Source organism: Notamacropus eugenii, chromosome 3 (assembly GCF_028372415.1).
Source record: "Notamacropus eugenii isolate mMacEug1 chromosome 3, mMacEug1.pri_v2, whole genome shotgun sequence".
Taxonomy (NCBI): domain Eukaryota; kingdom Metazoa; phylum Chordata; class Mammalia; order Diprotodontia; family Macropodidae; genus Notamacropus; species Notamacropus eugenii.
This window is the reverse complement of record NC_092874.1, coordinates 261,856,652-261,880,850: the sequence shown is the minus strand read 5'-3', so window position 1 is coordinate 261,880,850 and position 24,199 is coordinate 261,856,652. Positions and strand designations below refer to the sequence as shown.

General features: G+C 37.9%; 1 protein-coding gene across 3 annotated transcripts in view; it reads left to right on the top strand.

Annotated features, from left to right (window-relative positions):
• PPFIA2 (PTPRF interacting protein alpha 2) overlaps positions 1–24,199 on the top strand; it is a 684,724-nt gene that overhangs the window by 273,325 nt on the left and 387,200 nt on the right. For 2 of the 3 annotated variants that reach the window (XM_072655485.1, XM_072655484.1), the window contains exon 1: positions 1,364–5,938. The exons of the other annotated variant lie outside the window; for it this stretch is intronic. In XM_072655485.1, coding sequence (XP_072511586.1) covers positions 5,777–5,938 — 162 coding nt within the window. In that variant the 5' untranslated portion in view covers positions 1,364–5,776. Of the gene's footprint in view, positions 1–1,363; positions 5,939–24,199 lie in introns of those variants that run through there. 3 annotated transcript variants of the gene reach the window in all.

Below are 24,199 nucleotides of genomic sequence, written 5' to 3'. Positions count from 1 at the left end.
ATTTATTTCTTCCAGTTCTAATCCCATGGTTCTTTGGACAGATGAACAGGCCATGGTCTTTAGAAACCTGATTACTATTGAGTAGGTAGCCTTTGTGGGGCCATCAGTAAGACTGTTTCTTAATTGTGTTTAAATTTTTAAGGGAGAACAGTATAAGATTTCAGGTATGCTTGTTGTGTCAAATCAGAGAAAATCCCACATCTTATTCTTAGTCATTGTGGGGTAAAAGGTGGTGTTAGGATTTCAGTGGGGATTATATAAAACTTTCAGTCTTGTTGAATTCCTAGATGCTACAAAGGTATCAAAAAAGTTAGATGAGAAACCCTGTTGTAGAGTTCAGATGAAATAGAAAGTTTATGCATAACATGGAAATTAAGGCCCTCTACATCTGACATAAAGACCATTTGGTTCTATAGTTCAACTATAAGACATTTCCACATTAGTCAAAAGTCAAAGAAGTTACGTTGGGTCTCATTTGGTGAAATAAACAAAATGGTAGCAGATTTCATCTAGTCAGTCACTGGTTGAAATATGTGGGAGGTTCTTCTGCGACATTTCATAAAAAGAAAGCCATAAATAATGGAACACTTTTATGAATCATTCTGGATGGTGCAGTAAATACAGTTCTGGACCTGAAATTAGGAAGACAGATTCAGATTCATCCACAGAATACTTAGTATCTGTGGGAACTTGAGCAAGTTCTTTCACCTTTGTCCGTCTGAGTTAACTCATCTGTGACATGAAGATAATGACAGTATCTATTTCCCAGGATGTTATGAGGATAAAATTTTATATTTGTAAAGCAGTTTGCAAACCTTAAAGAGATAGTAAAAGCTAGCTATTATTAGTATTGCTCTAATTATTCTTTTCTCTTATAAATATGCCCACTGCCTTATATGTTCTGTCATGATTTCTCCATTAATCCTAGAACTTCACATTTATGTGGTGTTTTCCAAGTGACAATAGTGCTCTGAAATGTGATAACGCAATCATTACCAATTCCCTTTTACAGATGTGGAGATGGAAGTTTAAGGCAATTGTGACTTAGAGTCACACAACTAATAAGTGACAAATCAAGGCTTTGAACCAGGTCTTCTGACTATTCAGTCTAGCATTCTATCTATTATGTCACTCAGGAATAATTCCATTGGCCAGAAATCTATGTAAAATATGTTTCCTCTCTATATAAATGAAAACCTATTGTACCAGACTCTTCTGGGATTAACAAGAATTTAAAGACTCCTTTCTGACTCCTAGAAAACCATAATGGGATGAATTCTCCAATATGGAATGGACCACCACTACTTTGCCAAGTAGTAATAGAATATTTGCAAGTTTGTTTTCAGTCCTAGTCATGGTACATTATGTGGGAAGGAGTTCAGTTCAGTTTAAAGAACATTTATTAAATTCTTTATGTTATTCTGTCCTTTTTCAGTAATGTCCAATTCTTTGTGACCCCATTTGGGGTTTTCTTCACCAAGATACTGGACTATTTTGCCATTTTCTTCTCCAGCTCATTTTACAGATGAGGAAACTGAGGCCAACAAGGTAAAGTGACTTGCCCAGGATCACAGAGCTAGTAATTGTGTGAGGTCAGATTTGAACTCAGAATATGAGTCTTCCTGCTGTAAGGCTGGTCCTTTGTGCACTGCACCCTCCAGCTCCCCAGAAGTGAGTCCTTACCCTGTTGGTTCTGGGAAATTACAAAAGCAAAAATGAAACTGTCTCTGCCATCAAGGAATGTCCTAGCTGCTGTGTGTTTGGCTGTAGATTTGTTTCTTAATGGCAAAATCATAGAAGGAAGATGAGGTTTTAAAGATACTGTTTAAACTTCTTTGTCCATTAGGAGTAACAGACAGATTCTAGTGAAATAAAAAAAAAAAATAGCTATCAGGACTAGTCCCATGATTTTCTCTTTAGGGTGAGACAATTCACTTTACTAGTGAAGGTCAGTACCTTCTTTGAAATAATATACAACCAAAGTGAGTCAGAGGTACAGCATGAAACCAGTTTCTCTTCCAAGGCTGGATTTCTGTCCCCTCTGGGCTGCTAACTCACACACATACACGCATGCACATGCACACACATACACACATGCACAATGTGCACAATACCCCAAGCCTACACACATGCGCACACCTACACATGCAACACACATACAAAACTATATGTGTTCACAACCCACATGCATGCACATGTACACACACATACACATACCCACACACATGCACACATGCATGCATATACAAACACTACTTATAGCGATTATAGAGTACTTTCCATACATTATGTATCATCTGGGTCTCCCAACAATCCTGTCAAGTAGTTACTAAAGTTTTTCTTATTCCCATTCCAGAGATGTGAGAACTTGAGCTCAGAGAGCTTCAATAACTTGCTTATGATGGCACCACTGGTAAATGCCAGAGGCCAGATTTGAACCCAGATCTTCTTGCCTTCAAACCTAACACTCTACTAGGAGCTCTTTGTTCTGTAACAAAGAACCTTCCCTTCTCAAATCAATTGTCCTACATTCTGCCTTGCTATTTTTATCATGCCCACTCAGCTGTGCTACAGTAACCAATTGTCTGTGAACCTGATAAGTAGTGTCTTCCCAAAAACACTAAGAAAATATGGTCTAGAGAGCTTTTCATTTCGTAAGGTTTGGGTCCTTAGATTTATAAAAAACCTGGCATATGTTGTTAATATGTGGGGACAAAAGCCAAGGAGACTGAAATTAGCAAGGTAAAAATTGTGTACATGCTGTAGATATGCTTTATAGTCCTCAGTCTATTTGTTTGGCCCAATTTGACAATCTGTTTGTTTGGCCCAATAAGACAATCATGTACATGTTTTCAGTGACATTTCATTTGACTGAATCCTCCTAGTTGACTATTAAAAGAATGGGGGATGGGGAATGATGGATTGGGCAAACAACGGAATGTGAAGGCATTATGCAGTTGTAGCAAAGAACAAGGTTACTTCTATTCAAGAAACAATAATGACCACTATGGGCAACTAGGGATTGAACTAAATCACGTACTTAGAACCTTTGTCAGAAGTTCCTCTGCTGTTAATTTCATCTTGCCTTGTTTGAGTTCTTGATGTCTGCCCTAAGCTATGACAATGGTTGAAATTACTTTATCTCTTGTACTTAGTCCCTACTTTAGAGAGGTTGGTATTCTTTTTAGGACAGGAGGCAACGTCTAGTCTTCTTTCTTGTTGGGCATTTCCTTGCCTCTGAGGCTTATACGTTAACTTCTCAGAGCCCTGAGACTTTTGTTGTATCAGTTGTCTTTTTTTTTTGTGACCCCATTTGGTGTTTTCTTGGCAAAGATACTGGAGTTATTTGATTCGACATTTACATCTCCAGCTCATTTTACAGATGAGGAAACTGAGGCAAAGAGGGTTAAGTGACTTGCTCAGGGTGTCACACAACTAGTCAGTATCTGAGTCTAGATTAGAACCTAGGGAGATGACTCATCCTGACTCCAGACTGAGCACTCTATTTACTCTACTACCTAGATGCTCTGTGAAACCATACATCCTGTGGGTGACTACTCATATACAGACTAAAATGACAGTCCCTGACCTCCTGGAGCTTTGGTATGTGATCAATATTTATACCAATAAGTAAAGACAATATAATATGAAGAAGAATGAAGTAGGAAAGAGACTTAGAAAGTGTCTTTATTATCAACTGGTGACTTTATTGTCAAAGGGCAAACAGTTGTTGTTCTCTGTGAAAGGAGAGGGGAATTCTTTTCCAGATGTAATTTTTTATTCAGAGGAAAAGCATAATTTTAGAAAATGTGGACTTATTCTATCTTTCCCAATCACAGAGTAAGTCCCGTGCCCATTTTCCTAATTAACTAAATGAAGACATTGTCTTTATGGTATTTATCAATGTAAAGCTACAGTGGAAATTTTTTTTTATTCTTTTAAAAGACCTCCTGATAGCCTTGCTCAACATATAATAGATTCAGAACAACCTCTACTACTTCAAATTCCCTGATTCCCTAGGGTGGATAAACTTATGCAGGAAACGTTGTCTCCCTCCCAAATTTGTCTTCCCTTAGTCTCCACCTTGGAAAATGTGTAAATGGAACATTTATTTTTGCCACTAAAAGGTGCCAAGTGATTTGAATATGATCTTTAATGTTTTCCTACAGGCTGAATACACTGTGGGTTAACTTGGGTGTCGGGAACATTGCTTGCTGTGTAGAACACTTGTCTGAAAGTATTTTAAGTATTTTGGTATTTTAAGAAAGCTTTCTTATGCCTAAGAAATTTCTTGAAACAATAATAACAAGAGTTTTTGTCTTGGGTTTGTGGAAGAATTATGGGAAAGCCTGAATAAGATTTGGACAGGATGAGGTGTGGTGGGGTTGTTATCTGTGTTGGTGGAGAGACTACCCACATCAGAGGGACATCATGGACCCTTCAAGGTAAAAAGTTTTAAACTTTTATAAGATTTGATTTCTGGAAGAAAATATTACTTTGTCACTGTTATGAAAGCAATTCTTAACTTGGAGTCCTTTAACATATATATGTATATATATATGTATGTATGTATATATATTTGATAACTACATAACACCATCATTGATGTGTTTCATAATCCTATGTATCTTAGTTTACTTGATTAAATAAATTGGCACGTTAAAACCTTATTCCGAGGTGACCATAGGTTTCATTAGACTGTTAACGGGGTCCTGCACAGACCCACACACATACATACCACACAAAGATCAAGAACATTTGCACTAGAGTTTTTAAAAGAAAAGGCAAGTTGAATGAATGATAATTCATAGTATCATACTTTCAGAGCTGAGAGGATGGAAAGTATCTAGTTCAGCCTTTTGATTTTGCATATCAAGATACTGAGATCAAGAGAATTAAAATGACTTGCCTAAGGTCACACAGGCAGGAAATGTCTAATGATTAGATGAGAAAGGGAGATAATGAAGTATAATCCTAGCTTATAAAAAGTTTGTGACTCTTGGAGCTCAGAAAGACGCAGTTCACTTTGTGTGTGTGTGTGTGTGTGTGTGTGTGTGCGTGTGTGTGTGTGTGTGTATTTTGTATTGGAAAGCATCCCAGATACTTTACATGGTTACTAATTTAATTGCTATACTTTACTACTTTCTATATACCAATCTACCTTGATTTGTTTTGTACTATAAATAATGAATTTAAAGTTGTGTTTTATTGAAGCTTGGATGGGGAAATATACAGCAATCTTGTTATTAATGAACAGGAAACAAAGGCAGAAAGAACAAGGCTTGTCCAGGAATATAATGGATACAAATCATTTCATGTTTATATACACTGTTTTAAATCTACTAGGAAGCATGCTTCAGGCTAGTCAGAAGAGGTCCTCTGTATTACACTGTGCATGCTTGCCTGAAATGAAACTGTATGTTATTGGTTAACCAGGATGTTTAGCATAATCACTCTGCTAGACTGTGGTGGAGGGAGGTGATTATCACTGAGAACAGATGGGCAGGTCCAAAGCATTGCCAGATTCTGAAAAGCTCTATTTATCATTGGTTCTAGCTTTCTTTCCTTCCGTGCTCCTCATTTTATGTCTGTGGATGTTGTGGGTTTACTGTTTATTTCTTTATTTTTCATGAATGTTCCAAAGAAGTAGTTGAACTAAAGATCAGTGCCTGGTGACCTTCCAGATGAGCTCTGAAACGTAGGAGTGAGTGCTCTCGTTGTGAATATCTGGAAGGATGGGGCAGATTTCATTTTACATTGTAGCATCCCTAAATGCATGAGAGGATTTATCTGTATGCTTAGTGCTCTACTCTGCATCTGGAGCTCCTTGTGGATTGTACTGTCTCTAGGATCAGAAATGATTTTCTCGGATATGAACACGGTTCCTGGCTCCCCCAAAGTGCATCCTCCTAATGGAACTCGATTTTATACTTTTCAAGTAAGTGTGCTTTATTAGTTTCAGTCCTTGGGAAGCTCAAATGAAGTTAAAAAAAAACTTTTATTAAAGGGGTGCATAAAAGGATGGAAAAACTGCTAAGTGTGAAGTTTTAGAAAAGGGGATTTGAAATTGATCATGTTCAATACAGTTCACTTGGTTCAACAGAATAGTGTTGTGTTTGTCACTAAATGAGTACTGAAATGACATAAACACTTTAGATCAAACTAGGATTGCATTTTTTATTTGCAAGATTGTTTTCATTAAAGACTTATTAGACATGATTTGTTTTGTAATGTCAGCCATAGACATGTTGTTGTCCTTGATGAATATTTGATAGGCACTTTCTTACAAATCTCAAAGTAAGTAGGATGAAAAAAAATGGTGAAACTTTGTAAACTAAGCTGTTTATTAGACTCAGAGAAAACCCTGATCACCTCTCTCTATAGCTCAATGCCTTACCTGATGTTTTATATTAATTATGATCAGTAGCTAACTGAACAGATATTAATATTGTGTTTATTAAGATTTTCATTTTGTCCAGCAAGGTAGAGATGCTCACTGAGCCAAAGGCTTTACTATGTTATCAGAGGTTCAAAGTGATTTATATGAATGTGAAATGTAAAGCTATCACCCACTGTCTGTGTTTCAAAAGTGTTTGCATAAACAGTCACCAGTCTGCCAGAGAGGCAAACGTGTGTCAAAGCTGAATGCACCTTCCTCTTTTCTTCTTCCCCAAATTAGATCTTTCAGAACTAAGGTTTTCATTATAATTTAGAAACATCATTATTAAAAATAAATGAAAAAGCCACCTCTACTCTTCCTAGTCCATTGTGGGATTAATAAACATCTCTCCACCTTGATTTACTTTAATTTAGTAGATGTCAACAAAAATTGAAATATGAAAGTCTAGAGAACATAACTTACATTCACGGAGCTAACAAGAGAATTTCAAGTTGTGAAATAAAGGCAGGAAAAGCACATGTCTCCTCTGTTGTTCCCACTGTGCTTCACAAACTGTGAGTCCTGGATATAATTATTCTTTGCCCCTCCACCTCCATGGTTACCCCCCTCCACTTTCCCTTTTTACATTACTATTTTTAATCTTGCTCTGCTTGCTGGCTTTACACTGATGTCTGCTGATAGTGGAAGGCTGGGCTGTTGGAGTGTATATTCTCGCCAGCCCCTGTGGTGATGGGCAGAGCATGGCAGTGATTCAGAAAGGCAGGTCCCCCAGGGCTACCTTTCCTCTGAAGGACCACTTTTTGCTTCTTGTCCTGAGATATGAGCGCTGTTTGCAATATCCTGTATTTAGGATCATGGACTCTGTCTTCCGCATTAAGGATTCTACCCTCATCTCTAGTTCAAGATTCTGTTGCTCAGGTATTACACAGCCTTGTGACTGTGACTTATTTATGAGGTTTCTTATTTTGGGGGGAGAGACTAGTATCCTATTGTATATAACATTTTATACATGACTCCCAACATTTTTTTTCTTGAACAAGTTCATACCAAAACTCAAAGATTTCAAATATAAGACTCAAGTTGGCAGGAAGTTATTTGTCCCTCTGCTCTGTCCTTTTTATATGTGGATTGGTGTTTGATCCTAAGAAACTGAGCTATGTCTGGAATTAGAGATTGGCTTTATAGGGTTTACACCCTTGTGGGGTGAGTCAAGGTAGAGGAAGTCTCCTTGCCTGAAAGTGCGTGCTTGGATAAGTCCACTGCTTTATTTCTGATGGAAATGAAGAACTACAATTTTCTTCCTTTTCTTTATTCTCTGTGATGAGTTTGCCACAGTGAATCTTTAATTTGAATGCTGTAATAAGAAAGATGAGATACTGTTATAGTGGCATAAACCAAGTGGCTATTTTTAATCTAAAAGGTATCTTAGAAACAGTATTTCATTAAGTTTAAAATGACATTTTTCTGTTCAGAAGGTTGTTAAAAAGCCTACAGAAATTCGGCAACAAGAATTTGGGGGGAAACCATAGTCTTTGAATTTTTTCCTTTTCAAATCTCACACAGAAGTTATCTTTTGCAATCAGCTGAGGTAGATTAGTAAAAATAAGAATGGACTTCAGTTCTCTGTGATTGAATGATCAGAATATCTCTCCATTATTTTGATGAAATTGTACTTTCTTTAAGCTAAAGAATAATAAAGCTCCAAAGTTTAAAATGGAGCAGGAGAGGAATTGAAATTTACTAAGCTCACCTTTTTTCATTAAATCATATTTCCACTTTTTATTGGAACATAAAGGCTTGTAGGAAAATGAAGTTTGGTATTTATAAAGTTTCGTGTAATACTCAGTTTGAGTCAATGTTTCCTTCTTTATTTATGATTTCTCATGGGCACGTTATCCCCTTGATAATTTTGCATATGTGTGATTACAGCATGAAGATATCTTCTTCGCTTGTATTCTCCTTCTCAGGGTTGCCTAGGACTGTAAATTTTGATGAGCTCTGATTTGAGAAGTTGTCTTCACTGAATTGCTTATCATGGGTTTAAAGCAGGAAAAAGTTCTTGAGCTTTGATGCTTAGATTTTTTTTTTTTATCACAGCAAATAAAATGAGTGTAAGAATGAGAAATTTATGCCATGTAGAATTTTAGAGCAGGTCTGTAACTTGCAATTTTTTTCATATTGGACAAAAACATTTTGGGAAGACAAGGGGGTACATTAGAGTGTAATGTGACACTTGGTTCAGTTGTGCATGAGTGTGGGGGTGTGGATGTGGGTCTCAGCCCCATCACAGGGGTGGGGAACCTGTGGCTTGAGGCTATATTTGGCCCTCAAGGTCCTCAAGTATAGTCTTTTGAATCCAAACTTCACAGAACAAATCCCCTTAATACAAGGAATTGTTCTGTAAAACTTGGACTCAGGAGAAAAATCCACACCCAAGGAATTAGACAGCCATGAGGTCACAGCTTCCCTATCCCTGAGGAATTTGTTGTGTGCCCCTGAGTAGATTGCAGGGGAAGGCAAGCCCTCAGAGAGCAATGGGAACCTGGGAGTGGCAGTCTGAAATTAGTTGGATATACAGGGTCCTTCTTCAGAGGATAATAGAAGAATGACAGATTAGAGGAAACTGGTCTCCGCATGGGGAAGAGTTGTATCTCCCAATTTTGTGCCCTGGGGCATATCTCCATTGTCCAGCCTGGGTTGGATCTCCACATAGAACAAGAAGGCACCTTAGAGATTATGTGTTATATACACTTTCATGTTTATGGATATTTTTCTTAACTAAAAAGAAAGTAGACAATTGAACCAAATGTAATATTAAGATAAAGTAAGTACAGTTATCCCTTCCAAAACAATGCCATTTTTCCCTATTATGATTTTAATATATTGCAGGTCAGCATAAGAGATTGAATGGGAATTTTTTGGAAGATTTCTGAAAGCCACAAATGTCACAAAGTTTAGAAACTCAGACATGCATAAAATATATGTATCATATTATATAATATCAACATGTTTTATGTTTTAATACCATGATAATTCATACTTCTTCTCTGCTATGAAGAGAGAGCCAAAATTTTTTTTACACAGATGTTTCCAAATTGTGAGGGGTGTCATGCTTCTAACCCCTGTGATGTGGAAGGGATAACTGTGCCAATTTTATGTCTGAGAAGTAAGGGGTCAGAAGTTATTTTTTATATATTTCATTCTATTAGTTCTCTATTATGTTTTCCACAATGGCAGTGGATTAATTATCTGATAAACTTAATGGCAAAAAGATGTTTTTGTCCAATAATAAGTTTTGCCATTCCCAGGGATGTTTCCATTTCATCTGATTTATGAGCATTTCAATATCTCTAAGTCAGCAAGTCGAAAGAACAAGGGTAAAAGACTGTTTTGGTTAAAAGTCTTCCAATGCTCTTCAAATCACACCACGAAGAAGACAATCCCAACTACCTAAGAACCCCTCCACATGGGAAAAGGAAACATTGCATTAAATCATTGTACTTGCTGTGCATAAAAAGTCCTATTTTCATAGATTTAATTATTTATAATTTCATTCATTGATTTAAAAATCAAGTGGCTAAAAGACAAAAATTCTGCTCTTAGAAGAAAAAAAAACACATATACTTCATCTTTTGACCATGATGATGTTCCCTCTTGTATAATCATATACTCTAATACTCCATTATTTCCAAAGACCTCATTGATATGGGTACTCCCACCTATGATTCAGATCTCAGCTCATTCACATATTTGGCCTCTTGTAATTCTGGTTCTTGTTCTCCCATAATCCTATATAGTAAGTTCACCTAAGCATTCCTGCTTTGGACAAGATGAGGGTTCCAGTGGGGCTTGTGGGTTGTCTGTTGCTTGGTGATTCCCTTTTTTCTTTACAAAGGTAGCCAATCTCCACTTCCCACCCCTTACCCAGTCACATTTATGGCATCCTGTGAACACTATAAGCACATACTCCTAGTATATAAATACACAGGAAAAGTTTTGGAGGAGATTTGTTTGTTCAGCATTAAGACATTGTGTTTTAACTTTGAACCCTTCAGGATACATAACCATAGTGTGAAAAATCTAAGTAAGAATCTGAATTTTGTGCTAGATAGTGTAGTATGGAAACAAAATGCAAGATCTTCTTGTGAATTACTTTTTTTGAGTATTTCTTCATAAGTCCCTATGCTGTATGTACATTATTAATAGATGGTATATCTAAAAATCTCCCCCCTCTTCCCTCACACCCAAATCATGAACCTTAATTGATGTGCATTTTTCTCTATTGTTAGGTAAGCCTACATGTAGCCATGGAGCTAAGGCAGGGAACTGTGGTAGGTGGGGTTATCTTGCTTACTTAGTTTAGAATTGGCTTCCCCTTGTACTGACCAGTGTTTAAGAGCAACATTGACTGGAGGAAAGATCTTTAGCAGAAATAAAGATAGGTCTGTTTTGGCACTGCATTTTTTAGAAAAGTAAATGCTATGGAGAACAGTTTCCTCTATGATCAATTTGTTTCTTTTTTGTGAATTAATTGGTATCAGAGACTTCCAGTGAGAAATCTCTGCTGTCAATGAAGATCAGAAAGTTCTCTGCAATAGTCTTAGAGACTTGCAGCCCCGAGAGGTTTATTACTTTGCCCAGGGACAGGGAGCCATTATGTGTTGAAGTTAGGAGCTGAACCTGGGGGCCATTCCTCTATCCAGCAGACCGCACTGTCTATGTGTGACTAATTTATACAAGATAAATATGGAGGATGGGTAGACAGATATGATCAATGATTCTCATGGGTTAAGAAAGCATGAATGGGTTATAATCCATAGGGAGTTATCCTGATAAGATGATAATGAAAATAATAATATTATATAGCATTTACATATATAACTTTAATTATATATATATATATACATGTATAGATCTATAAATAAATATAATCTGAGATAATTTTTATTTCATATATTTAAAAAATATTATTTTAAGAGGAGGTCCATAGGATTGATCAGACTATCAAAGGGGTCCATCACACACACACACACACACACACATACACACATACACATATACACATATACACACACACGCACACAGACATGAATCTTAACACCTATTCTAGATTTACTTCTGCATTTTACAGATGAGGAAATTCTGGTCCAGAAAAAAACAAAATGAAATCAATTGTCCTCAATGAATTTATATTCTACCTTAGGGAAATAACTATACAGGTAAATACATGCTAAGTAAATGCACAATAATATTAAGGAAGTTGGTGGAGGCTGTCAGCTTCACTAGTGGTTAGCTAGACCTTGGCAAACTAACCTGGGGAATCTAACTCTGATACCTGTTTATGAGTAATGTTTGTGTGGGAAGTTTGTTCTGAGCTGGGAAGCCAGGAACATCCCTTATTGCAGAATATTCACATATTCTACTGCAGTCATCCCTTATTGTAGAATTTCCTCCTTCCTCATCATTTGCCATTGAATGTAATCAGATTTCCTCCCTCAGGTACAATTCTGGGGATTAAGTTGTTTCATTTTGTTCTCTGAGGTTTGGTTGCTGAAGGTATTCCTTTTCCCTCTGGGTAAACAATTACAGCAATAAAAATTAAGTGAAATGCTTTTACAAAATGAAATCGAGATAGACACCGTGTGGTTGAGTAAAGAGTAGAGGACCTGAAGTCAGAAGACTAGGTTTAAATTCAGCATCTGTCACATGTGATTCCTTAACTTTTCTATATTCCCAATGCCTGGGTACATAGTTGATATATATTAATTGATTTCTGCCCTCTCCTCCTGGATGGTCTCTTCCCCTTGGACTTAAGTCTTGGTTTTTATCCTATTCATTTGGGCTGCATATTTTTAGCCTTCTCTGCTTAAGATTTAAGATGTGGGGTATCCTCTGCCCCAATAATTTATGAAGATAGTTATTTATATATAACAACCTGATATCCTAAGTGCTACATTTTGAGAGTTAAGATGTATTCCACATTCAAAACAATAAACTTATGAATTTTTTGGCATCTGTAATCCATTAGTAAGTTGGATATCACATAAATAGATGAAGAGTTCTTATATAGTAACAAGTCGTTGGTCCTTTGTTTGTGTAGAGTATCCGTGATATCACTGGATAATATCTTGACTTGTGCACAAAACTCAGGTCTTCTTGACCCCAACCAAGGTCATCTATTACATGCTGGGCCATCTCCACTCATCTTGACTTTTGTCTCTGCACTTTGATAGTGGCAAGAGTGGTTATCTGGAAGAGGGAAGCAATGATTAATAAGAACCAGTTTCATTGTCTGCTTAAGGACATGGAATCCTCAGAACCTAGGTCAGCGCCTCTCCACAAAGGTTTATTGAATTTAACTGAATTGTATTGAGTTAAAAATGTTCCTCTCTCTGTTTTGTTTTGCTTCATTTTGTCATTAGAGAGAAAACTATTAGTTTTCCTTTCTTTTGGGACCTAGGAGTAGACATGGATTGTCATTGTGATTTGTGTAGAGTAGATTTTTGCCAAGTTCAGCAAATCTGCTTTGTCCTTCATTCTTATATTTGAAAGTAGGGCTCTAGGTTCCAGTTAGTCAACTTCTATCCCATATATTTTCTTAATTTGTTTTACACATACACACGCATACACACATGCACACATGGATGTGTATGTATGTATGTGTATGCATACATACACACGTATACATACACACATGCACACACATACATGTTTATAGATACATTTATATAAGAATACACATGCACAAAGAAATGTTTATACATGTGTATATGCACAAATATAGCACATGGTATTTAGCTTAGAGATTCAAATCATTCCTCTGGCAACTATTGTGTTTGTGATCTTGGACAGGGAGTTCAGTCTCTGTGTGTCTCAAACAGCTCTCTAGAGCTTATCTATTAAATTTCAGATAGTTGTGATCTGTTTTGCTAGGAGAAAATTCCATATCTGCAAAGCACTCTACTGTTGAAATCGTGAATCTTGCTAGGCCTGGTGACACATACCAAAAATCTCTGCCGCTAAAGGAGTTGATCACTGAATTGATTGAGTTCAGAAGTTCTGAACTACAATGAGAGCAGAGCTGATTAAAGATCTGGATTATGTCTGTCATTGATATGGACAGTTTCTGAGAGTAGGGAAGGAGCACAAGTCTGCCTAAGGAGGGTTGAATTAGCCCAGGTCAGAAACAGAATTAGTTAGAACTAGTGAACCTTATCAACTCAGGGATTAACCTGTGAATGGCTATCATACTTCCAGGCTGGGGAAGATAATAAGACCAGGTCTGAAAACAACAATAGCAAAATTAATTCATCATACAAATAGTTTTACAATGTAACCTTAAAAAAAATTATATACTTTCCAATTGCATTTAAAAATAATTTTAATATTCTTTTTTTTTTTAATTTGGAGCTTCAGATGCTCTCCCTTCCTTCCTCTCTCCTTTCTCTCCTTTAAGAGGCAAAAAACTTTATATGGATTATATGTGCAGTCATGCAAAACACATTTTGACATCAGCCACGTTGCAAAAGAAAACACAGACCAAAAGACAAAACAAAACAAAAAAAACCCCAAGAAAAATAAAATAAAATAATGCTTCAATTTGCGTTGTCTCCTTTCGTTCTCTCTCTGGAAGTGGATTGCATTTTTTTTTTAATTAAAAGTCCTTCAAAATTGCCTTGGAATGTTCTATTGTTAAGAATAGTGAAGTCATTCACAGTTGATCTTTGTAAAATACTGCTGTTCCTGAGTATGATGCTCACTTCAGTACAAAAAGTAACTTTTTGAGACTACAGAGACACATGCTCAGAGAAGAAGCTCTATGAGATTACTGATGGATTCACTATCCTTTCCACACAAGATTACCCTATTTTATATGAGATTGATAAACAATTTGGCATGCTGTGATGGTCAGACATCAAAGACACCAGTGTCATCCCTTGCATCCTGGGTGATCATCAGTCATCCTGACTTTTGTCTTGCCGTTGGACTTTGATGATTCTGAAAGAGAGAGTGAGACCGATGACTTCATGCAACTCTGCTTCACTGAAATCTGGTTCACCTGAAGTCAAGCCATCACCCTGTGATGTGATATGATGCCAACTCAATGAACATGATGTCATTGTTCTTCTTCAAAATGAAGGACTGACAGCAACAATATACAATCTAGCTATTAAATCTATGTAAGATTTAACTATATAACTGCAGTTGTATGGGGCAATGGATAGAGTCCTGTCCCTAGAGTCGGAAATAAATGGCTTCAAATGTGATTTCAGACACTAGCTGTGTGGTAATTGGTCAGGTCACTTAACCTCTGATTACTTCTTTGCTCATCATAAAATGGGGATAATAACAGCACCTACATGACAGAATTGTTAAGAGAATCAAATGGGATATTTGTGAAGCAATTGGTAAAGTAATAGTAGACATACTCTGTGTGTGCATGTGTCTCTCTCTGTCTCTGTCTCTCTCAGTCTCTGTCTCTTTCTTTCCGTGTCTGTCTCTGTCTCTGTCTCTCTCTGTCTCTCTGTCTCTCTGTCTCTCTCTGTCTCTCTCTGTCTCTCTCTGTCTCTGTCTCTCTCTCTCTCTCTCTCTCTCTCTCTCTCTCTCTCTCTCTCTCTCTCTCTCTCACACACACACACACACACACATACTTATTTCCTTCACCTTTCTCCCTTCCTCTATTTTAGAAATGTCTTTTTTTATTGTTGCTTTATGAGTCCTTCTTTGGTAATATGGTATTTGATAAAATGGCTGTTGTAATGTTTGTCTTCTTCCCATAGCAAGGCAATGCCACAGTTCTTTCTAGGTGATGTGGGCCGTAGATCCAGGACTAGAAGTGACCTTAGAGGTCATTTTACAGATGAAGAAACTGAGATTCAGAAAAGCTGAGTGACTTACCCAAAGAAGCCATAGAGCAAGTAGTCAAGTTGCTTGTGTCTTTGAAATTCCTCATGGTCACAATCCAGTTATATAACTTCAAATTATTTTTTATGTAAATTCATAAGTAAACCTCCATGGTCATTGATTAGTAATATTGTATTGGACATTTTTAAAATCCTGGTAATTACTACTATTATATTATCTTCTTACAAAGAAACTCACCTTAAAAAATGCTGACTAACCCTAACTTCCAGTCCCTCCTGTGATATTTCCTTTCATTGATAAATGCATTTTGAATGTTACTATTTACGTCTTCATTATTGCTTCTTTTGTCAGGCTTCAAGTTTTAAATGCATAGACAAAATGAAAATCACCAGTTTATGGAACGGGTAAATTTCAGGAGTGAATACAAAATCTCAGCGAATTCTGAAAAGAGTCACTTGCTTCACATGCTGAGCATTCCGCACATCACATGAGTTCTTTAAAGAGGTTTGTATTTCTGTTAGTAAACAGCAATAAACAATATAGCTTCCAGCAGCACTTCCAGAAAGCAAGGCAGAGCTTTAAGTCAGGTAGCATGTCATCAGTGTCATGGAGAGGACCATGATGCTGCTGGAGTTGGAATTTTAAAGGACATCACAAAGCAAAATTAAGCAAAGTGCAGTAAAAAAAGAAAAAAAAAATCAAGGCAACGTCACCAGGAAATGGTGTTAATGTTAGAGTCCACGTAACTAAAATATATTTAGCTGAAGCATGACTGACATTGGTGGAACCCAAAGGGTAGAAAGTGAACTGAGAGGAGGAGACTCTATTTGTAGACTTCCTTTAACCAAGTAAAATCAAAATAAAAGTGACCTACATCGAAACTAGGCCTCTTAGGTGTGTCCCTGCCCCATCCTGTGCCTTATCTGGAGTGGGAGGTTTTTCTGTGGTCTCTTTTCCTCTGTTTTTCATTTAAATAGGATATAAGCCATTAAGTTTCTTGGTATTGATCTTGGAATAAATAAATGAAGTGTGTGTGTATGTGTGTGTGTGTGTGTGTGTGTGTGTGTGTGTGTGTGTGTCTGACACATGTATAGTTACATATCTAGTAAGTATTAAAGATTGGACTGGAATCCAGGTCTTCCATACTTATATACTGCTTCTCAATTCAATTAAAATGATTTTATAATCACAATAATTACCTGCAAATAAAGGTAGAAAATATTTTTTTTATTTATTTAACTTTTAACATTCATTTTCACAAAATTTTGGGTTACAAATTTTCTCCCTTTTTATCCCCTCCCCCCCCCAAACCCAAGCATTCTAATTGCCCCTGTGACCAATCTGCTCTTTCTTCTATCATCCCTCTCTGCCCTTGTCTCCGTCTTCTCTTTTGTCGTGTAGGGCCAGATAGCTTTCTATACCCCTTTACCTATATTTCTTGTTTCCTAGTGGCAAGAACATTACTCGACAGTTGATCCTAACACTTTGAGTTCCAACTTCTTTACCTCCCTCCCTCTCCACCCCTTCCCTTTGGAAGGCAAGCAATTCAATATAGGCCAAATCTGTGTAGTTTTGCAAATGACTTCCATAATAGTTGTGTTGTATAGGACTAACTATATTTCCCTCCATCCTATCCTGTCCCCCATTACTTCTATTCTCTTTTGATCCTATCCCTCCCCATGAGTGTCGACCTCGAATTGCATTCTCCTCCCCATGCCCTCCCTTCCATCATCCCCCCCACCCTGCTTGTCCCCTTGTCCCCCACTTTCCTGTATTGTGAGATAGGTTTTCCTACCAAAATGAGTGTGCATTTCATTCTTTCCTTTAGTGGAATGTGATGAGAATAGACTTCATGTTTTTCTCTCACCTCCCCTCTTTATCCCTCCACTAATGAGTCTTTTACTTGCCTGTTTTATGAGAGATAATTTGCCCCATTCAATTTCTCCCTTTCTCCTCCCAATATATTTCTCTCTCACTGCTTGATTTCATTTTTTTTTTTAAGATATGATCCCATCCTCTTCAGTTCACTCTGTGCACTCTGTCTCTCTGTATGTGTGCATGTGTGCATGTGTATGTGTGTACTCCCACCCAGTACCCAGATACTGAAATGTTTCAGGAGTTACAAATATTGTCTTTCCATGTAGGAATGTAAACCATTCAACTTTAGTAAGTCCCTTATGACTTCTCTTTGCTGTTCACCTTTTCATGGTTCTCTTCATTCTTGTGTTTGAAAGTCAAATTTTCTTTTTTGAGCTCTGGTCTTTTCATCAAGAAAATTTGAAAAACCTCTATTTCATTGAAATACCATTTTTTCCCCTCAAGTATTATACTCAGTTTTGCTGGGTAGGTGATTCTTGGTTTTAGTCCTAGTTCCTTTGACTTCTGGAATATCCTATTCCATGCCCTTTGATCCCTTAATGTAGAGGCTGCTAGATCTTGTGTTATCCTGATTGTATTTCCACAATACTTGTTTCTTTCTAGCTGCTTGCAATATTTTCTCCTTGACCTGGGAACTCTGGAATTTGGCCACAATGTTCCTAGGAGTTTCTCTTTTTGGCTCTCTTTCATGCGGTGTTCTGTGGATGCCTTGAATATTTATTTTGCCCTCTGGTTCTAGAATCTCAGGGCAGTTTTCCTTGATAATTTCTTGGAAGATGATGTCTAGGCTCTTCTTTTGATCATGGCTTTCAGGTAGTCCCAAAATTTTTAAATTGTCTCTCCTGAATCTATTTTCCAGGTCAGTTGTTTTTCCAATGAGATATTTCACATTATCTTCTATTTTTCCATTCTTCTCTCTGTTCTGTGATATCATGCTTTCTCGCAAAGTCCTTAGCCTCCATCTGTGCCATTCTAGTTTTGAAAGAACTATTTTCTTCAGTGAGCTTTTGAATCTCCTTTTCCATTTGGCTAATTCTGCTTTTGAAAGCATTCTTCTCCTCATTGGCTTTTTGAACCTCTTTTGCCAATTGAGTTAGGCTAGTTTTCAAGGTGTTATTTTCTTCAACATTTTTTTGGTTCTCCTTTAGCAGGGAGCTGATCTGCTTTTCATGCGTTTCTTTCATCTCTCTCATTTCTCTTCCCAGTTTTTCCTCCACCTCTCTAACTTGATTTTCAAAATTCCTTTAGAGCTCTTCCATGGTCTGAGCCCATTGGGTGGGCTGGGACACAGAAGCCTTGATTTCTGTGTCTTTGCCTGATGGTAAGCATTGTTCTTCCTCATCAGAAAGGAAGGGAGGAAATGTCTGTTCTCCAAGAAAGTAGCCTTCAATAGTCTTATTTCTTTTCCCTTTTCTGGGCATTTTCCCAGCCAGTGACTTGACCTCTGAATATTCTCCTCACACCCACCTCGCCTCCTGGTCCTCCCAGCCAGTGTTTGGGGACTGAGATTCAAATGCTGCTTCCAGCCTTAGGGCTTTTGGCGGGGGCAGGGCTGCTATTCAGTGTGACAATTAAATTCAGGTGGTGAGGTCGGGGCAGGGCCGCCTCTTAGGCTCAGTTCCCTCAGGGGGTTTATGCACAGACCTTCCACAATGGATCCAGGCTCCTGCCCGCTTGGGGCACCCCTGTCTGCAGCCGCCTCTCAGCTTCTACCTCCCGGAGGGGCCTGAATCATGGGGGCACCCCACTCCCCTCTCGACCCGCCAAAGAGACTCTCTCACCGACCCCCGTCACCTGTGGGTGGAGGGACTTGTGCAGCTGCTGGAGATCCCATCCCTAAAGCCTGCTCGGGTCTGTTTCTCTTGGTGCCGTGGCAGCAGCAGGTCTGGGCTGGGCTCCGGGTCTGCCGCGCGACGGACCTTTTGCGAGAGGTTTGCAGGTCCCTCTGTGGGTGGAGGGACCCGCATGGCCGCTGGAGATCCCATCCCTGAAGCCCGCTCGGTTCTTTTCCTCTCGGTGCCGCGGCCGCTGCAGGGCCGCCCTCAGCTCCCAGTCCCGGCGCCCAGTCCGCAGCACGAAGGACCCCCCGCGAGAGGTTTGCAGGCCTCTCCAGAACAGAAATCTCCCTCGCTCCAATATTCCGTGGCCTCTGGGTGCAGAATTCGCAGTGAGTTACTCCCCTGTAGCCGTTCTGTGGGTTGTGGGTTCGGAGCTATGTGTATGTTCGTCTTTCTACTCCGCCATCTTGGCTTCGCCCCCCCCCCCCCCCGTAGAAAATATTTAAGACAGTCATTTCTGTGTGTAGTATAACTATCTGTGTTTAAAGTTATTCTTGTTCCCAAGAATTAAATTATGCATTTTAAAGAAGAAATAAATAACATGCGCTACGTGCCTAAAATTAAGGCTAGGTGGCCTGGTGAGTAACATGTCTGGCCTGGAGTCAAAAAACCTTATCTTCTCAAGTTCAGATCTGGTCCCAGATACTTACCAGCTAGGTCACCCTAGGCAAGTGACTTAATTCTGTTGCCTCAGTTTCCTTATTTGTAAAATGACCTGGGGAAAGGCATGGCAAATCACTGCAGTATCTTTGTCAAGAAAACCCCACACTGGGTCACAGAGTCAAACAGGACTGAAATGCCTGTACAACAACAAGCCTAAAATTATTTAATTACCAAGCTGTCCCCCCAGGCTTGGGAGGTAGAAATGGTTAAATGAAGTAATCTACTGGTTTCTTGTTGCCACTACTTTCTTTAGCCAGCCTTTCTCAGAGTAAGGGAAGCAAAGTATATTTATCTTTTCCATTACTTGGGAAAAATAGTACCCCCCCAACAAATCTTTTTCATTTTTGCTTTTATTTTTTCATATTACTATACAACTAAATAATCTAGGAAACAGACTTTCAGTCTTGTCCATCTTTTGGTGACCCCATTTGGCAAAGGTACTGGAGTGGTTTACTACTGCTTTCTCTAGATCATTTTTCAGAAGAGCAGTTTAGGTCAACAGAGTTAAATGACTAGCCCAGGGTCACACAGTTGTTAAATGTCTGAGGCTGGATTTCAACTCATGAAGATGAGTTTTCATAACTCCCAGCCCAGTGCTCTGTGTATGTGCCATCTAGCTGTCCAGTATACTAGAGGAAATATACTAGAGGTTCAAATAATAAAAGGAGCATCCATAAGCTTAGTGAAATTTTAACACTTCACACATGTGAACACATGGGAAAGTAGGTCTATATCTCAGTTGTACTACTCATAATAGCTGAGTACAGCACTTTGAAGTTTGTAAAATGCTTTGCATTCATTATCCCATCTGATTCTCACAATACCCTTATGAGGTGGGTGCTGTCATCATCCTCATTTTACACATGATAACACTGAAGCTGGTCAGGCTAAGTGATTTGCCTGCTGTTAGATAACTAGTGTGGACCTAAGGCAGGATGCCAACTCTGTCCTTCCTGACTCAATGAGCAATAAATACTCTACCCACTCTACTGTGTCTGGCCATGGTCTACTCATATATGTTTGCATGTAGCATCTGTTATTTTAGATCTTTTAATTCGACGTAATTTCCTCCCCTTTACATGCTAGTTGGATATACTTTTTTTTTGTCTTTTTGTGTGAGGCAATAGCCTCTAGTTTAACTACATTGGAGTAGGGTTTAAATTTTTTCTCAAACTTAAATCACTCTGGCTCTCGTTGGCCAACAGTAGATGTCTCGTCAAGCCCTACTTGGTCATCATTTAGGTCCTGATCAGGGCAGAGTGAACTTAAATAAGTAAATAGCAGCTGTCTTTGTTTTGGCCAGAAACTCTGGGTGGGGGGGGGGGTCTTCCCTCACAGATTGGTTTTTTTTTAACTAGGTAAAAGAGGAGGCCATTGGAAATTGAGGGGATGTTCATCAATTGGGAAATGGCTGAACCAGTTGTGGTATATGAATGTAATGGCATACTCTTGTTCTGTAAGGAATAATTATCAGGTGCATTTCAGAAAAACCTGGAAAGACTTACATGAACTGATGCTGAGTGAAGTGAGCAGAACCAGGAGAACATTGTCCTTAGAAACAGCAACTTGGTGTGATGACCAACTTTAATAGACTTAGCTCTTCTCAACAATATAATGATCTAACACAGTTCCAAAGGACTTATGATGAAAATGCTATCCATATCCAGAGAAAGAACTATGGAGTTTGAATGAAGATAGAGGAATACTATTCTCCCTCTTTCTCTCTTTCTCTTTCTCTCTGTCTCTGTCTCTTCTTTCTTGTGGTTTTTCCCTTTTGTTCTGATTCTGTTCTCACAACATAACTAATCTGGAAATATATTTAACATGATTGTACATCTATAACCTGTATAAGATTGCATGACATCTTGAGGCAGGGGGGAAATTTGGTACTCATAATCTTATAAATGTGAATGTTGAAAATTATTTTTACATATAATTGGAAAAACTAAAATACTGTTAAGTGGGGGAAAAAAATACTAGCTTAGCTCCAATGAACATTTGGTAGTTTTAACAGTACTAGAACCTTAAGTGAGCATGGTTTGTCCTAATATACCAACTAAGGAAGATTTGGAAATTCCTACGTGTTGAAGTCCTTTAGCTTATCCATCCCCTAAGCTAGTTTCCTTACCTACCCTAGGCCATGACCTCTATAAACCAATCATCAAGTTGCCTTTCTCTGGGAATCTTCCTTTCTGTGTACCCCTCCATCTTCTGTTCCCACCCTTAGATCTTCTCAGGTATCTCAAGTACCATCACACATGCTATGGAATCACAGACAAAACTCTCTGAAGAACAGGTTACCCTTTTGCCTGGCACAAATGTAGATTTTTCTTCTCAGAATCCTCCTCCTTCCCTTCAAACATGTTTGCCCCATGAGAAACAATTTATAGCTATGGCTTTGTTCAGATCTATACACCTACTATTTCAACTGAATTCAAAGTTGAGATAGAAAAAATAATTTATGCATGAAATAACAAAAACTTCTCATTAATAAACACAAGGTCATAAACCCACAGAGTTATCTTAGTGTGTGCATAGAATCAAGTAAATTAGCTTAGTGTGCTAAAAATGGTTTGCTTAAGCAAAACTAATTGACTTTAAAGTCATATTAAAATTATTAGGACACTGCTAAAAAGGACTGCATTTAAAGTTCAAACTTAATGTTTTAAGGGATGTGTGTTGCAACTATATTTTCTTTTGTAATACATTTTAGCATTTGAACATGAACCAATACTAGTTGTTTTAATTGATAATTACTCTTTTAAATGAATAGACATAAAAGGCCCTGGTGAAAAATATATTTATGAAATATCCTTTCATTGTCTTAAAAATGTAGAATCCCGTGGCTGGCCAAGTGTGAGTCTAAAATTCCTTGGTTGACTTAACCAGAGAATAAAATCCCTTGACTGGCTTGAATCTAAACTTGTTTTGGTCAACTTAATTTGAGGCTAGAATATTTACAATAGGACTGACCTAAATCACCAGCTGAAGTATCAACTTCATTCTCATTGGGTGTTGAACTTTCAGTGTTCTATGGACTCGTACAGACAGAGAGTGTAAATGTGCCTTTGGAAGCAGATGGTTTGCTTTTTCCAGCTGAGGTGAAAAGGAATGCAATCAGCCCTACATATCTGCACTGTTGGAAAACATCTGCGGTGGGACTGTACAGCGTTAGTAAAGGGAATGATGCAGCAGCATGTCCTAGACACTAAGCCAAAAAGATGTACAAGTCACAATTTTTAACCAAAAAGAATGAGACTTGTTAAGAAGTAGTTGTGGATTCAGTTTATTGGTTATGTTCACAAAAATGGGTTTTCTTTTACATATCTACCCATAAAAAATTCCAAGATCCAACCATCGTTATTTAGGACACAGTATGAAATATCACCAAAGCTCACATTTATGAATAAAATTTTCTCTCCCTATTAGCCACTGGAGAGGAAAAAAATGAGGAAACTCTTTTCCTGTTGAGTCTCTGAATCCCCACTCCCAATTTTCTCTAATTATATTTGCCTTTGTTTTCTCCACTGAGGTGGGGCTTATCCTTCTGCAGAAAGTGTACACATCCCCAGATGCAGGTATTTAGACACTAATATATCAGTGCTCTCATCTTTTGATGTCAGTCTTCAGACAATTGTGATTCTGAAGAATACATCCAGAAATGTGAGATTGTCAACAACCTTCAAATCCAACACATGGCTGATGTAAATCATTGCCTTTCAAGGCATGCCTTTTCTTCCTAGGCCACATACATTTGTTGTCTCAATTTAGCATATCATTTTCAACTGGCTTTATTATTTAGTGTCTCAGTCCATAGGATCCTAGAAGGAATGTGGGGAAAACCATTCAAAGTAAGAAGAGTGTTAGCAGAAAATTTTGGCTTATAATTAAGAGGAGAAAACTCAGAGGAAACAAACTTATAAATAAATAATTAACACTGAGGTTCATATATTTAAGAAAGGCAGGAAGTGAGGAGAAAATTATACATTTTGCAAGGAAGTACTTCAAAAAGTGACTTGAAATATAAAAGAAAATTTTCACAAGAGTGATCCATCTGGAATACACACACACACACACACACACACACACACACACAGTTCAACTGTGTGACACTGGGAAAATCATGTTATCTCTCAGTATTCTAGACAACAGTGTGAAAGTAAGGGGCATGAAAGATTTCATTCTCCATTGTTAGAGGAGCTTTTTTTTTTCTCACTGGGAGTTTCCCTAGAATAATAAAACAATTTTCATAGCTAGTTGCTCTTAAAGGTTTTCAAGGTACTTCACAAATATCACCCCACTTTATCCTCACAACAACCCTGAGAGATATATGCTGTTTTTTATCCCTGTTAAACAGATGAGAGAATTGAGAAAGGGAAAAGTTAAATGACTTTCCTAGGGACACTCATGTATTGTCTAAGGCCAGATTTGAAAACGTTTTTGTATGTATTATATATGTAGGTGTGTGTATACACACATATGTATGTATGCACACACACACATGAAATATCACAGAATATCATTCTCCAGTCATGCCATTTGCACTAGGTGGTAA